Genomic DNA, 15,821 nt, shown 5'->3' on the forward strand with positions numbered 1-15,821 from the left:
ATGAGGGGGGGATGAAGGGATGAGGGGGGGATGAAGGGATGAGGGGGGATGAAGGGATGGGGGGAATGAAGGGATGGGGGGAATGAAGGGATGGGGGGGAATGAAGGGATGGGGGGGAATGAAGGGATGGGGGGGAATGAAGGGATGGGGGGAATGAAGGGATGGGGGGAATGAAGGGATGGGGGGAATGAAGGGATGGGGGGAATGAAGGGATGGGGGGAATGGAGGGATGGGGGGAATTAAGGGATGGGGGGAATTAAGGGATGGGGGGAATTAAGGGATGGGGGGAATTAAGGGATGGGGGAAATGAAGGGATGGGGGGATGAAGGGATGGGGGGGGATGAAGGGATGGGGGGGATGAAGGGATGGGGGGGATGAAGGGATGGGTGGGATGAAGGGATGGGGGGATGAAGGGATGGGGGGGATGAAGGGATGGGGGGGATGAAGGGATGGGGGGGATGAAGGGATGGGGGGGACGAAGGGATGGGGGGGACGAAGTGATGGGGGGGATGAAGGGATGGAGGGGAATGAAGGAATGGGGGGATGAAGGAATGGGGGGATGAAGGGATGGGGGGATGAAGGGATGGGGGGAATGAAGGGATGGGGGGATGAAGGGATGGGGGGATGAAGGGATGGGGGGATGAAGGGATGGGGGGATGAAGGGATGGGGGGGTGAAGGGATGGGGGGGGGTGAAGGGATGGGGGGCTGAAGGGGTGAAGGGATGGGGGGATGAAGGTATGGGGGTGGGGGGGTGAAGGGATAAGGGGGTTGAAGGGATAGGAAGCCAAAGCTGATATTTGGTCACAGTTCAGTCATGATCTCACTGAATAATGGAACAGGCTTGAGGGGCTGAACGTTCTCTTCGCCTCATCCTATCAGCATGTCCTTTCTCCCTCATGTGTTTATCCAGCTTCACCCTTAAATGTATCGATAATATTCACCTCAACCACTCCCTGTGGGAGCGAGTTCCACATTCTCCCCATTCTCTGGGTAAAGGAGTTTCTCCTGAATTCCCCATTGGATTTATTAGTGACTCTCTTACACTGATGGCCCCGAGTTCTGGTCTCACTCACTAACAAAAACATCTTCTTTACGTCTCCCCTATCAAACTCCTTCTCACTCCTCCGCCTTCTCTTCGCGAGAGGAAAGCAGCCAAGCCTTTTTAATCTGCCCTGAAAGTTATGGCCTCTCAATTCTGGAATCATTCGAGTAAATCTGTATCACAGCTTCACCAGCTCCTCTCGGTAATATGGAGGTCGGAAACAGTTCACTATACATTAAGTGTGGTCTAAGTGAGATTCAAGTTTAATATCATTTCTCAGCTTTCCAATTCTATTACTGCAGCAATGAAGCCCGGTGTTAACTTAGCTTTTTTTAAAATTGGCCTTATTAACCTCTGTCATCTGTCTCATCCCTGAAGGATCAGATAGAACCTTGTGAGAAATTGTATCCGAGAGAATCAAACACCCCCTTCCAAGTGAAGCACCCAGCGGCTTCCTTGTTGCTAAACACTCGATTTAAGGAGTGAAAAGCCAGGAGAGTGTAGCAACTCCTGTCTACTGCCCTGTCATGCCCGGAGTTCTCTCCCCGACTCCCCCACCCCCTTGTCTCCCCCGCCACTGGCTGCAGTAACCCCCCCTCTCCTGTTGATGGTGCTGAAGAGCTATTGCCGGCCAAACAGGCTCGATGGTGCCATCACCTGACCGTCCCCGCCACAGCGCCGAACGGAAAATCAGGGCTGGCCAGAACCCTGTCAATTTGAAATTATTTTCGCTTTTCTAGATTGGCTGCATGCCCTCACAACCTTGGGCCGTCTCAAAGCACTGCACAGCCAATGAGCTGTTTCCTTTTCTTTTTGAAGAGCGGCCATCGTTGGAACGCAGGAAATGCAGCTGTCAATTTGCGCACAGCAAGATCCCGCCAGATAGCAGTGAGATAAACATCTAGATAATTTGCTCTATTTTGAAGGGGCGTTGGTTGAGGAATACAACTCCAGGGTGGCTAACCCCACCACCACTCCCACCATCCACCCATGCCTGCCCTCCTTGTTCTTCTGTGGAATAATGGCCCTGGGATCCTTTACATCCACATGGGAAGACACTTAGCTTATCTTCTCCTCTGAAAGACAGTGTCTGGGGTATTGGTGCAGTCTATACTCCATTGCCCACTAGCCCATTCCTGTCCTGAACTAAGAGCTTTCATTCAGCATGGACTTGGCCTGAGGAGATTCCCGGGTGTTGATCGGGGCCGGAAGCCTGGTCACTTTTTTGCTTTGTGAGCCCGTTGGACCCTGAGGCTTGGTATCTTGGTGAAAAACTGCGCTGTTACCTGTGCCGTGCATCAGCACAGAGGACAAGACACACTCCTCCCCCTACCCACACCAGGGAGATGGGGGTCCTCAGGGTATATTTTAAGCCAGCTTGAAGGGCTCTCTATTTTGGACAAATGTCCCTTGCAATCCCTTACCAGCAAAAAAACCATGAACCTTTCAAAAATTAAAATCAAAATGACGACTGAAAATTAAGATGGTGGCCGCAGTCTCCCCATGCACTCTCACCTGCTGCAGGCGGTTGATTCTGGTGGTGAGGTCACTGTAGTTGTAACCGCTGACATGCCGTGCGGCATTCTGGTAGCACTTGATGGCGTCCTCCAGCTCGTGTTCAGACTCGTAGATCTGTCCGAGCTGCTCCCAGACTCTGGGCTGCGGCTGTTCATGCAGGAGGGCCTGCACACAGCTGTGGATCCCGTCCAGCTTTCCGTGCAGTGGCCGGGGTGATCTGAGGAATGAAAAGAGGCCTTCAGGGGTGGGCTTTTAGACAACGTAGGGCTTTGTGGCTCAGCTTCAAGTCTATTCTCTCTTTCTGTCCCTCCCTCCAACCCTATGCATACTGCCCCTCTTCCCTGCAGCCCCAAACACCAGACAGTGATCAGGAGCAGAGACACCCACTATCGACTAGCCCCAACACCACTCTCCCCATCCACACCACCCCTTTTCAGTGGCACTGGGTCCAATTAAGCAACCTTGCAGAGAGTCTCCCCCGTGCCTCAGAATGACCCTGGGCCATGTATCACTCACTGAGCCACAGAGGGGTGGATGTGGGTGGAGAATGGATTCAGGTGAGGGTTCGGTGGAATTTTACTGAGCGCAACTGTAAAATTACCCACTCCAGCTACTATTCTGCAAAATAGTTGACAAGAAATGTGAGTTTTACTCTTCTCCTTATGGTTTTCTGTTTTCCCCACCAAATTCCCTCCCACTGGTGAGAATATATCCCACCCCTAGTCAGGTCCTAGGGCAGCTCTGCAACTGTCCACTAGGGGCTGCCACAGAGCTTGGTGGGGTGGGGGGGGGCATCCATATCAAAGCCCCCAGTCATCAGCTGTATCTATCGAAGCAGCATCGTTCTAGCTTTTTAAAGAAAAACAGACACGTACTTACAGAGAAAAGGAAGCCAATTAACACATGCACAGCTTATTTTTATATCAAAGGTTTTGCTGGTTCAAACGGGACCATTAACAGGGGACCAGGTGTTAAAGTAATTATTGTTAGTGCTGCGACCACTACTTTTTTTTGATTATATAGAGGTGACCTGGATACTGGAATATGACATAAAGTTTCAAAATTTGCAGATGTTTCCAAATTTAGAGGAGTGGCAAACAGTGAGGATGACATGAATCGCCTGTTACAGAACATTGATAGGCTAGCAAATGAGTAGACAAGTGACAGGTGGTATTTAATACAGAGAAGTGTGAGGTGATGCATTTCTGCAGAAGGGATTGGGAGAGGCAATATAGACTAAATGACCGGGTTCTAAAGGGTGTGCAGGGAAAGAAGGACCTGGGGGTTGATGTGCAGAAATCTTTGAAGGTGGCAGGACATACTGAGGGGGAGCAGTTAGCAAAGCAGATAGGAGCTTGGGCTTCTTAAACAGGGGTATTAAGTATTAAAGCAGGGAAGTTATGCTGAACCTTTATAAAGCTCTGGCTGGACCCCAGCTAAAGTACTGGGTCCAGTTCTGATCACCCACCACACTTTAGGGAGGCTCTTTGAGAGGGTGCGGAGGAGATGTACCAGAATGGATCCAGGGATGTGGGATTTTAGCTCCAAGGTTAGGGTTGGAGAAACTGGGGTTGTTCTCCTTGGAGCAAAGGAGATTGAGGGGAGATTTGATTAAGGTTTAGGGAGGGATGTGAGGAAAATCTTTTTTACCTAGAGGGTGGTGACGGTCTGGAATGTGCTGCCTAGGAGGGTGGTGAAGGCAGGTTGTCTCACATCCTTTAAAAAGTACCTGGATGGGCACTTGGCACGTCATAACATTCAAGGCTATGGGCCAAGTGCTGGTAAATGGAATTAGGTAGGTAGGTCAGGTGTTTCTCACGTGTTGGCGCAGACTCGATGGGCCAAAGGGCCTCTTCTGTACTGTGATTCTGTGAGGCATACGAGACGATGACAGGGCTGGATAAGGTAGACAAAGAAAAGCTGTTCCCATTGGCTGATGGTGCAAGGACTCAGGGTCACAGATTTAAGGTTTTGGGCACGGGGGGGGTATGTGAAGAACAACGTTTTTACGCAGCAAGTGGTGACGACCTGGAACTCACTGCCCCGAGGGAGTGGAAGCAGAAACGATGAATGATTTCATAAGGAAATTGGATGGGCACTTGAGGGAAATAAAGTTGCCGGGATACAGGGATAGAGTGGGGGAATGGGACTAACTGGATTGCTCTGCACTCGAAGGGCTGAATGGCCTCTTTCTGTGCTGCAATGAATATACAGAGGGAACAAAGAACAAAGAAAAGTACAGCACAGGAACAGGCCCTTCGGCCCTCCAAGCCTGCACCGATCATATTGCCCATCAACTAAAACATTTTGCACTTCCGGGGTCCATATCCCTCTATTCCCATCCTATTCATGTATTTGTCAAGCTGCCTCTTAAACACCACTATCGTACCTGCTTCCACCACCTCCTCTGGCAGCGCATTCCAGACACTCACTACCCTCTGTGTAAAATACTTGCCCCACACATCTCCTCTATAGTTTTCTCCTCTCACCTTAAATCTATGTTCCCTAGTAATTGACTCTTCCACCATGGGAAAAAGCTTCTGACTATCTACTCTGTCCATGCCACTCATAATTTTGTAAACTTCTTTCAAGTCACCCCTCAATCTCCGTCGCTCTAGTGAGAACCAACAGAGTTTCTCCAACCTCTCCTCATAGCTAATAACCTCCAGACCGGGATGCATCCTGGTAAACCTCCTCTGCATCCTCTCCAATGCCTCCATATCCTTCTGGTAATGTGGTGACCAGCATTGCACACAATATTCCAAGTGTGTCCTAATCAAGGTTCTATACAGCTGCAGCATGACTTCCCAGCTTTTATACTCAATACCCCTGCCAATGAAGGCAAGCATGCCATATACCTTCCTGACTACCTTATCCACCTGCATTGTCACTTTGGACCTGTACACCCAGATCCCTCTGCCCGCCAATGCACTTAAGGGTTCTGCCATTTACTCCATAATTCCTGCTTGTATTAGACCTTCCAAAATGCATTACCTCGCATTTGTCCGGATTAAACGCCATCTGCCATTTCTCCGCCCAAGTCTCCAACCGTTCTGTATCCCTTTGTATCCTTTGACAATCCTCTTCACTATCTGCAACTCCTCCAACCTTAGTGTCGTCTGCAAACTTACTAATTAGCCCAGTTACATTTTCCTCCAAATCATTTACGTATACTACAAACAGCAAAGGTGCCAGCACTGATCCTCGTGGAACTCCACTAGTCACAGCTCTCCATTCAGAAAAGCACCCTTCCACTGCTACCCTCTGTCTTCTATGACCAAGCCAATTCTGTATCCATCTTGCCATCACACAGGGTAGTGGTGAAGGATAGAAAAGAGCCTAGCCTTTACATATTAATAAGTTTTTATTTACAGAGACACAAGTAAAAACATGAATCTCCAAATCCAACAGCCTTAGTTTCAGTCAGCTCCTACATATAGCAGCACAAGTGAATCCCCAATTAATACCCACCATTGCAAGACAATTAAACACCTAATGATTGTACAGTTAACAACTTAACAATTCTTTTCAGCACACTATCTGTTCCTTCTGCCTTGTCCCCACGCCCCCAGAAAATGCCCCCTTGCATCCCCTGCCCCCCACCCAGCAAACCAAGAGTACAGAAAGCCAGCTTGGCTGAGGGTCTTACCCAGACGGACAGTAGGACTTCCCAGAGTGTCCAACACTTGACATATGGCTGGGGTATGAGTTATACTGGTTCTGACCAACATTGGCAGAGCATCTGGTAAGGAGAAAGCGGGGCAGGCAGAGGGGTAAGGGTGGGGAGGAGAGGGGGAAATAAAACATAGCGTTAAAGGGATCTGATGTTCACTGGTCTTTGACAAAAAACCCATTTCATCACCTTGCTTTGCATTCCAGTTCCTGGATACATGGCCATTCAGCTCAGGATGTCCAGTGTCACACTTTGACCTCAGGCATGCAGCCTCTGCCTGCTTGACACCCTTCCCCCCATTGACAGAAGGCAGGAATTCAAGGGCAAAGGTCAGGGGGAGAGTGAGCCACAAGGAAGCCAGAGGTCGACTGCACTAAGTCAGCCCCTCCAATGCATTTCAATCCTTCCTTTGTGGAATCTTACAGCACAGGAAGCCATTCAGCCCATTGAGTCTGTGCCCACCGTTTAAAAGAGCTTCCAATTAGTCTCACTCCCACCTGCTCTTTCCTTTTCAAGTATTTGTCCTTTTGGAAGTTACTACGGAATCCACTTCAATCCCTAACTGCCTCTAGAGAAGGTGCTGGTGAGCCGCCTTCATCAATACAACTGAGCAGCTTGCTAGGGCATTTCAGAGGGCATTTAAGAGTCAACCACATTGCTGAGAGTCTGGAGTCACATATAGGCCAGATAGGGTAAGGATGGCAGATTTCCTTCCTTAAATGGCATTAGTGAACAGATGGGTTTTTATGACAATGATGGTTGTCATGGTCATCATTACTGAGACTAACTTTATATTCCAGGTTTATTAATTGAATTTAGATTCCACCAGCTGCTATGTCCCCGGGGCATTAGTCTGGGCCTCTGGATTACTAGGCCAGTGATATTACCACCACACCACCATCTACATCAGGCCACTGGACACAATCATAGTCCAATAACGGGTGCCATGCGATGTCACCGCGTCTCCTACCTGCCGCTGGGGGCCCATGGTCGCTGGGGGGCCGGGCTCCACCCTCCCACAGCTCGGCTCAGGCTATCAATCGGAAAAACTTCCCGCGCACTGCGCACTCCAAACTGTTCCGCGGTGTGATGCATCCAGCCTGCAGGGGGAAGGTCACAGGAAAGGTCAGCATCGGTTCATTGCAAACAGTGCGAGCACTGGGTAGAAATCAATCGCAAACAGTCCAACACCTTCAAAACATACCCTCTTATCACTTACACACACCCCGGATAGCACGGGGTTAGATACAGAGTAAAGCTCCCTCTACACTGTCCCCATCAAACACTCCCAGGACAGGTACAGCACGGGGTTAGATACAGAGTAAAGCTCCCTCTACACTGTCCCCATCAAACACTCCCAGGACAGGCACAGCATGGGGTTAAATACAGAGTAAAGCTCTCTCCACACTGTCCCCATCAAACACTCCCAGGACAGGCACAGCACGGGGTTAGATACAGAGTAAAGCTCCCTCTACACTGTCTCCATCAAACACTCCCAGGACAGGGACAGCATGGGGTTAGATATAGAGTAAAGCTCCCTCTACAGTGTCCCCATCAAACACTTCCAGGACAGTACAGCACAGGGTTAGATACAGAGTAAATCTCCCTGTCTTGGTGAGAATCCCTCCATGGGATTATGTGATATTTAATTCCTGAATCCACTAATGTGGATGTGGATTGAACTCCTGGTTCAGTGGTCACTTGAAGGGCATAGCTCTCAGTTTGTTAACTCGGTCAGACAGCATCATCGCTTCCCTCTGATCCATTTACAATGACTGCTTTGTTCATTGATGCCTTATGAATGGTTCGGCAACAAGCAGCAGTTTCCGGAACCTTCTGAGAGTTGGTCAGACTAACTCTGTGAATAGTGGCTGCACAGACACATCCTGTCTGCAGAATGTCCATTTCATCCACTGCACCCAGCTGGCACCAATCTCAGTCCTATGTCCACCAGTGTCGATCGAACATTAGGAAGAGGACAGTTTCGTTCGGCCCCGTCAAACTTACTCCCCTACATTCACCAAGACCACAGCTGATCTCTAATCCCATTCACCATCTGGGGGAGGTACAGAGGGCAGTACTGAGCCACCCACGCTTACCTGACCCTAAACCATCCCCACTCTCAAATCATACAACAAACCACCCCCCCACCGAGGCAGACACCCAGCCTAGACAGACACCCAGCCCAGACAGACGGATGGACACATCAGCCTTGTCAGACAGGCAGCTACTTCAGCCCAGACAGGCAGAAACCCAGCCCAGACAGGCAGACACCCAGCCCAGACAGGCAGGCAGCTACATCAGCCGAGACAGACAGACACCCAGCCCAGACAGACACCCAGCTCAGACAGACAGAAAGACATTCAGCCCAGACAGACGGACACATCAGCCCAGACAGACGGACACATCAGCCCAGACAGACAGACACATCAGCCCAGATAGGCAGCCACGTCAGCCCAGACACACAGACACCCAGCCCAGACACACAGATACCCAGCCAAGACAGACAGACACAGCAGCCCAGACAGACATTGTTCGAAACAATGCAGAATTCTTTGAAGAGGCACTAACTTAAAACAAAACAAAAAAGTCTTTGTTCCTTTCAAAGGTTTTGGATAACTTGTTAAACTTGCTTCAAGCAATCACTAACTAAAGCCTGACGATCAACTTGTTCGACAGTCAAGGTTGACAATCCTCCAGGGCTGCCTTGGGTCTGCGCGAATTTCAAGTTCAAGCAGCAATGCCCAGAGAGAAATCACAGAGGGTCCATTAAAAAACTCAGTGCTTTCATTCTTTAGTTTTGCAGTATTAGAGACGGAAGCAAACAAAAAGGCTGTTCATCCAGGTAGGGTGTGACAAAACCTCCAGGAATGTTCCCAACCAGAGCTGGCTTCCGGATTCAGCAGCTGAAGTGGGCCTGTTGGTCAGGTTTGCCTCCAAGCCGGGCTTCAGACGTTGGGGCACCACATGGGCCGCTCCCCATAAACTGTGCACATCTGCCCCCGCCCTCCCAACCACAGCATCTGCACAATGCGCTAACCCTTGCTGCTGGGGTAAATCCCTCCAACCTACCCCTTCAAATTTCACAGGCGCGCTGACGGCCAACTGAATCTCAGCTCGGACTTCCCCTTTAACCAATCAGCTGGGCTCTTCTGGTCTCCACGGCAAATTTCTCTGAAGGGGGTGAAAACAAGTTGGGTTAAATTTGTGCCAAGGGGGGAAGGGGGGGTCACAGGTCACAGATAGACAGAGAAGGAGAGAGACAGAAAAAGGGATAGAGGGAGTGAGTGAGAGAGAGAGAGACAGAGAGGGGGACAGAGAGAGGGGGAGACAGAAAGAGGGGGAGACAGACAGAGAGAGAGAGACAGTCAGAGAGGGAGCGAGAGAGCAAGAGAGACAGGGACAGAGAGAGACAGACAGAAAGAGAGGAAGAGAGACAGGGAGAGAGAGAGGGAGAGACAGGAAGACAGAGAGAGAGAGACAGAGAGGCAGGGAGAGAGATGAAGACACAGAGCAACAGAGAGAGAGACAGAGACAGAAACAGACAAAGGGAGAGAGAAACGGTCAGAAAGAGAAAGAGAGACAGAAAGAGAGACAGAAAGAGAGAGAGACAGAAAGAGAGAGAAAGACAGTAGGAGAGAAAGAGAGACAGTAGGAGAGAGAGAGAGAGAAAGACAGTAGGAGAGAGAGTAGGAGAGAGAGAGAGAGAGCCAATGAGAGAGATAATGAGAGATACAGAGGAGGAGGAAGGCAGAGAGAAACAGATAGAGAGGGACAGAGAGAGAGGCAGCGAGAAAGACAGAAAGAGAGGGAGAGAGAGTGACAGACAGACAGAGGGGGAGACAGACAGAGAGGGACAGAGAGACAGAAAGAGAGGGAAAGAGACAGAGAGAGAGAGAGAGGGAGAGACAGGAAGAGCGAGAGAAACAGAGATAGAGAGAGACAGACAGAGAGAATCAAAGAGACAGAGCGACAAAAAGAGAGAGAAAGAGGCAGACAGAGAGAGGCAGACAGAGAGAGAGAGAGAGAGAGAGACGGACAGAAAGAGAAAGAGAGAGAGACGGACAGAAAGAGAGGGAGCGAGGGGGAGACAGAAAGAGAGAGAAAGAGAGGGAGAGAGAGAGACAGTAAGAGAGAAAGAGAGAGAGAGACGGAGAGAGATATGGAGACAGAGAGAGAGACACAGTAGGAGAGAGACAGACAGGAGAGGGAGACAGGGGAGAGAGAAAGACAATGAGAGAGATAATGAGAGAGACAGAGAGGGAGAGACAGAAAGAGAGACAGAGAGATAGCGAGAGAGAGGGAGAGACAGAAAGAGGGAAAGGCATACAGAGAGAGACACACAGACAGAGAGAGAGGGACAGACAGAGAGGGACAGGCAGAAAGCGAAAGAAAGACAGACAGAAAGAGAGAGAGGGAGAGAGGGGAAGACAGAAAGAGAGGGAGAGAGACAGAAAGACTGTAGGGGAGAGAGAGAGAGACAGGAGAGAGAGTAGGAGACAGAGAGAGAGACAGACAGGAGAGGGAGACAGGGGAGAGAGAAAGACAATGAGAGAGATAATGACAGAGACAGACAGAAAGAGAGACAGAGAGATAGCGAGAGAGAGGGAGAGACAGAAAGAGAGGGAAAGACATACAGAGAGAGACAGACAGACAGAGAGAGAGGGATAGACAGAGAGAGAGGGTCAGACAGAGAGAGAGGGGCAGGCAGAAAGCGAAAGAGAGACAGACAGAAAGAGAGAGAAGGGAAGACAGAAAGAGAGGGGAAGACAGAAAGAGAGGGAGAGAGACAGAAAGACTGTAGGGGAGAGAGAGAGAGACAGGAAAGAGAGTAGGAGAGTGAGAGAGAAAGAGAGGGAGAGACAGAAAGAGAGAGAGAAAGGGAGAGAGAGAGAGAGAGAGAGACGGAGAGCCAGAAACAGAGGGAGAGAGGGATAGAAGGAAAGGGAGACAGATAGAGAAAGAGAAATGGAGAGAGAGGAAGACAGTGAAAGAGAGAGAGATGGAAGGAGGGAGAGAAAGATAGACAGACAGAAAGGCAGACAGACAGACACACACACACACACACACACACACACACACACACACACACACAGGGGAGAGACTGGGGGAGAGAGAGACAATAGAGAGGGAGAGAGAGGGGAATAGAGAGAGATAGACAGACAGAAAGGCAGACAGACAGAGAGGCACACACAGAGGGGAGAAAGTGAGGGAGACAGAGACAGAGAGAAACAGAGAGAGACAGGTAGACAGAGACAGACAGACAGAGTGGGAGACACAGATAGAGAACCAGACAAACACACAGGGAGGAGAGAGGGAGAGAGGGGGAGAGAGAGAGGGAGACAGTGTGACAGAGACAGGGAGAGACAAAGAAAGAGCGAGAGAGAGAGGGGGTCAGAGGGGAGAGGGAGAGGGGGGACAGAGACAGAGGGGCAGGAGAGAGGGGGAGGAGGAGGGGAAGAGGAGGAAGGGGGAGGAGGGGGAGAGAAGGGGGGAGAGAAGGGGGGAGAGATGGGAAACACGGGGGAGATAGGAGGGAAGAGGGTGAGGGGAGAGAGTGGAGAGAGAGTGAGGGAGGGGTGCGAGAGATGGGGAGAGAGGAGGGAGGGGTGAGAGAGAGGGGGAGACAGTTGAGAGAGAGTGAGGGAGAGAGTGTGAGAGAAAGAAGAAGTGAGAGGGGAGGGTGGGAGAGGAGGAGAGAGGTGGAGAGAGGGGAATAGAGAGGGGGAGAGGGAGATGGGGGGCTGAGGTGGGAAAGGTGGGGGGGTAGGGGGGAGAAGGGGGGGAGAAGGGGGGGTAGGGGGGAGAAGGGGGGGAAAAGTAAGGGGGGAGAAGAGAGGGAGGGGGAAAGAGAGGGAAGGGGGAAAGAGAGGGAAGGGGGAAAGAGAGATGGGGAGGAAAGAGGGGGGGAAGTGGGGGTGGAAAGAGGGGGGGAAGTGGGGGTAGAAAGAGGGGGGGAAGTGGGGGTAGAAAGAGGGGGGGAAGTGGGGGTAGAAAGAGGGGGGGAAGTGGGGGGAGAAAGAGAGGGGGGGAGTAAGGGGGTGGGAAAGGGAGGGGGGGGAAAGATGGCGAGAAACAGGCAGAACTATTTTCAAATCCATCTTTAAGCTTTAAAACAATATCTCTCCCCCTGCAGTAGCTGTTGACCTGTGGCTGGAGGGACACATCGCAACCACACAAGATCCCACCTTCCTCATCACACACGTGCGTTCCCACTGCGTCCATTCATTGCCAATGAGAAGAGGGCTCACTAACCACCCCGCTGCCCCCCATTCCCCACCCATCCACTCACCATTCCACCTCGACCCAGTGGTACTGAGGTTGATTCAATCCTCCCCATCTGACTCTGGTTAGAAGGTCTCTCACACAGTCAACAGCAGGTATGGGAGTGGGAGGGGGCAGGAGGGAGTGGGGGGGGCAGGAGGGAGTGGGGTGGGGTGGGGCAGGAGGGAGTGGGGTGGGATGGGGCAGGAGGGAGTGGGGTGGGGGCAGGAGGGAGTGGGGTGGGGGCAGGAGGGAGTGGGGGGCAGGGGGGAGTGGGGTGGGAGCAGGGTGGAGTGGGGGGGAGCAGGAGGGACTGGGGGGGAGCGGGGAGCAGGGGGGAGTGGGGGGGGCAGGGGGAGTGGGGGGGGCAGGAGGGAGTGGGATGGGGGCAGGAGGGAGTGGGATGGGGGCAGGGGGGAGTGGGATGGGGGCAGGGGGGAGTGGGATGGGGGCAGGGGGGAGTGGGGGGGCAGGGTATCAGGGGAGCAGGGAGAGCAGGAGATTGGGGGGGTTCAGGGGGGCAGGCGGGGTACAGGTGGGAGCTCAGGGTAGTGGGGATGCAGGGGAGTGGGGGTGCATGGGGTCAGGGGAGCTGTGGGGTGGGGCAGTGGAGTGGGTGTGAGGAAAGTGGGGGGGGGCAGGGGAGCGTGAGTATAGGTGGGTGCGGGGGGGTGGGGTTGGTAGGGAGTATCTGAGTAGAGGGTGGGGATGGGGTCAGGCGTCCTCGATTTAACAAACCGACATATTTAAATGAAATTTCTTCCACAAGTGACACTGCTGCTCTACAACTGGGCCACCAGGAGGAGCTGGAGGTCCACTTAATGTCTGCGAGTTGCTGCAATCTCAGCTCCAACTGCAGGAGCCACTCTCTCCCCCCACCCCATCCCCCAGGTTAAACCCCGTCCCGCACTGAACTGGTCATTCAGGACTTTCCCCAGCCTCGTGTATCACTTTCACAATCTTGCCACACCCCTGAACTCCTCACTGAGCTCTGCCCTCATGTTACCTTGTAGATCCAGCCCCAGAGAGCTTACGAGGGCTGACTATTCAACTCGGTAAGGCATCGCAGCCCAGCATGAAGCTGATGTCTGTTGTGGGAGTGGGTAGCCCCCACCCCCGAACTTGGCAAGGATTTGGGCTCTGATTAACCCAGGGAGGGGGGAGAGCACCTGACTTGCCAGCAAGCTCCCCCCCACCTCGAATCTCTGAGACAGCCCAGCCTCCTCTTCCACAGCCCCCCTCCCACAACCCCTCCTGACAAATTTCTCAATGAAATTGAATTTCCTGGCATGACCGTACAATGAATGCGGTTTGGCTTCATTCTCTGACTGTAGAACTGCCCGGCTCCTGCATTAATCGACCCAATACCTCCCACCCCTTCCTCACCAAGACAGACCTGTCGATAAGACTGAAGCACAGGTGTGAGAGTCTCTCGGTTGAAGTGATGGGGCCCTGGAGTCGCTCTTGTTAAGGACTTATGATGCTCTTTATTTTCCCCCAGACACTTACAATAATTGCTCTCCCTCCCTCCCTTAGCCCCCCCCCTCACGATCTCCTCACCTCCCTGTCCCCAGCTTCTCGGAATTAAACCTCATTCCCCTTTTCATCACAAGATTTTAAAAATCACAGAGGTTTGGTAAGTGTGACTCAAAACGGCTGACGAATGGGAATTTCACAGGTAACCCATGACAACAGCTTGTGACACAGAGAGAGGGAACCAATCGGTGAGCAGCAGTGTTATGCTGAAACAGGAAGTGATCTCAGTTGGAGGGGGGAATCCGTGTGATGTGACGACATGACTCGAACCGGGCCACAAGCTCTAAATTCATCCCAGTGACACCATTTCAGAGAAAAGGACATTCATTATTTAACAGGTGACTCATTTTGTGAATACCATGTGCTGCTTGTTACATTCACTGACACCCATCAGCTTGCCAAGTTCCCTGTAAAAATATGAGAATCACGGAATGACACAGGAAATGGACAGAATTGCGACAGTGCAGGAGACCATTCTGCCCATCGTGTCTTCACCGGCTCTCCCAATGAACTCTCCCTTACTGCCATTTGCCCGCCTTCTCCCCGTAACCCTGCACATTCTACCTTTTCAGCTATCAGTCTAATTCCATCTTGAATGCCTCAATTGAACCTGCCTCCACCATACTCTCAGGCAGTGCATTCCAGACGCGGACCACTCGTTGTGTGGAAGTTTTTTCTCATATAGTTTGCTTTTCCACCACTCAGCCCTTTGTGCCTGTGCCAGCTCTTTGAAAGAGGTATCCAATTAGTCCCACTCCCACCCCCCATTGCTCTGCAAATTCTCCAATGTTTCTCCAATTCCCCTTTTGAAAGTTCCACTGCCCTTTCAGGCAGCACCTTCCAGATCACAGCAACTCGCTGCGGAAAAAAAATTCTCATCTCCCCCACTGGTTTTTTTTTAAACCGATTCTCTTCAATCTGTGTGCCTTTGGTTACCGACCCTCCTGCCGCTGGAAACAGCTTCTCCTTATTCACTCTATTCAAACCCCTCATCATTTTGAACACTTCGATTAAATCTCCCCCTTAACCTTCTCTGCTCCAAGGAGAATAATCCCAGCCTCTCCAGTCTCTCCCCACATTAACTCCCTCATCCCTGGTCCCATTCTGGGAAATCTCCTCCACACCCTCTCCAAGGCCTTGACATCCTTTCTAAAGTGCGGAGTCCAGAATCGGACGGACACAATACTCCAGCTGGGGTCTAACTAGTGTTTAATAAAGGCTTAGGATTCTGGAAGATTCCATTGCACCATCACTCTTCACGGCAATCAGTCAGTAGGAACTTGCCTTTATATAGCATCTATCATAACCGCAGGGCTTCCCAAAGTGCTGGACAGTCAATAAAGTAAGTGACTTGAAGTACGGTCCCAATGTAGCAAACCCTGTAATGTTGGCCACAATCCTCTCTGCTCTAGAAACCACCCTATCCATTCACAGCACTCAGAGGGCAGTGCCTTCTGTAGACCAGGATATGGGTCTGAATTTCACTTTTTAGTGAACTAGCTGCCACCAAGTCAGCAAAGACAAATGCTTCACACAAAACTAGCAGAAGGTTCCTATAGCAGGCGTGTGAATCAGATTCTGAAACCAATAGATGTCATCTTTTAAAAAATAAAATAAAGGTCATTGGGGTCAGGACGTTATAGGAAATGAAATGTTGCAGCCACTGACGGAAAAAGGATCCAATTCCAGTCAACCACCTTCACCAATTTACAAGCAGCACTTGTTGATGTTCTTGTGAACCCCTCCCACTGCAGACTGCATCCTAAAGGAGAGTGTGGCTACAACAA

At 51.3% G+C, this 15,821-nt stretch overlaps 1 protein-coding gene across 1 annotated transcript in view; it reads right to left on the minus strand.

Moving 5' to 3' along the window:
• Nucleotides 1-2,189: 2,189 nt before the first annotated feature.
• LOC121274148 (lysine-specific demethylase 6B-like) overlaps nucleotides 2,190-15,821 on the minus strand; it is an 82,999-nt gene continuing 69,367 nt past the window's right edge. Inside the window, exons 3-7 of the mRNA XM_041181328.1 lie at nucleotides 9,307-9,408; nucleotides 7,205-7,334; nucleotides 6,211-6,303; nucleotides 2,559-2,778; nucleotides 2,190-2,372 (exon numbers count right to left, since the gene is read on the minus strand). Coding sequence (XP_041037262.1) covers nucleotides 2,190-2,372; nucleotides 2,559-2,778; nucleotides 6,211-6,303; nucleotides 7,205-7,329 — 621 coding nt within the window. The 5' untranslated portion in view covers nucleotides 7,330-7,334; nucleotides 9,307-9,408. The remainder of the gene's footprint in view (nucleotides 2,373-2,558; nucleotides 2,779-6,210; nucleotides 6,304-7,204; nucleotides 7,335-9,306; nucleotides 9,409-15,821) is intronic.

The sequence above is a fragment of the Carcharodon carcharias genome (genome assembly GCF_017639515.1).
Source record: "Carcharodon carcharias isolate sCarCar2 chromosome 33 unlocalized genomic scaffold, sCarCar2.pri SUPER_33_unloc_1, whole genome shotgun sequence".
Lineage (NCBI taxonomy): Eukaryota > Metazoa > Chordata > Chondrichthyes > Lamniformes > Lamnidae > Carcharodon > Carcharodon carcharias.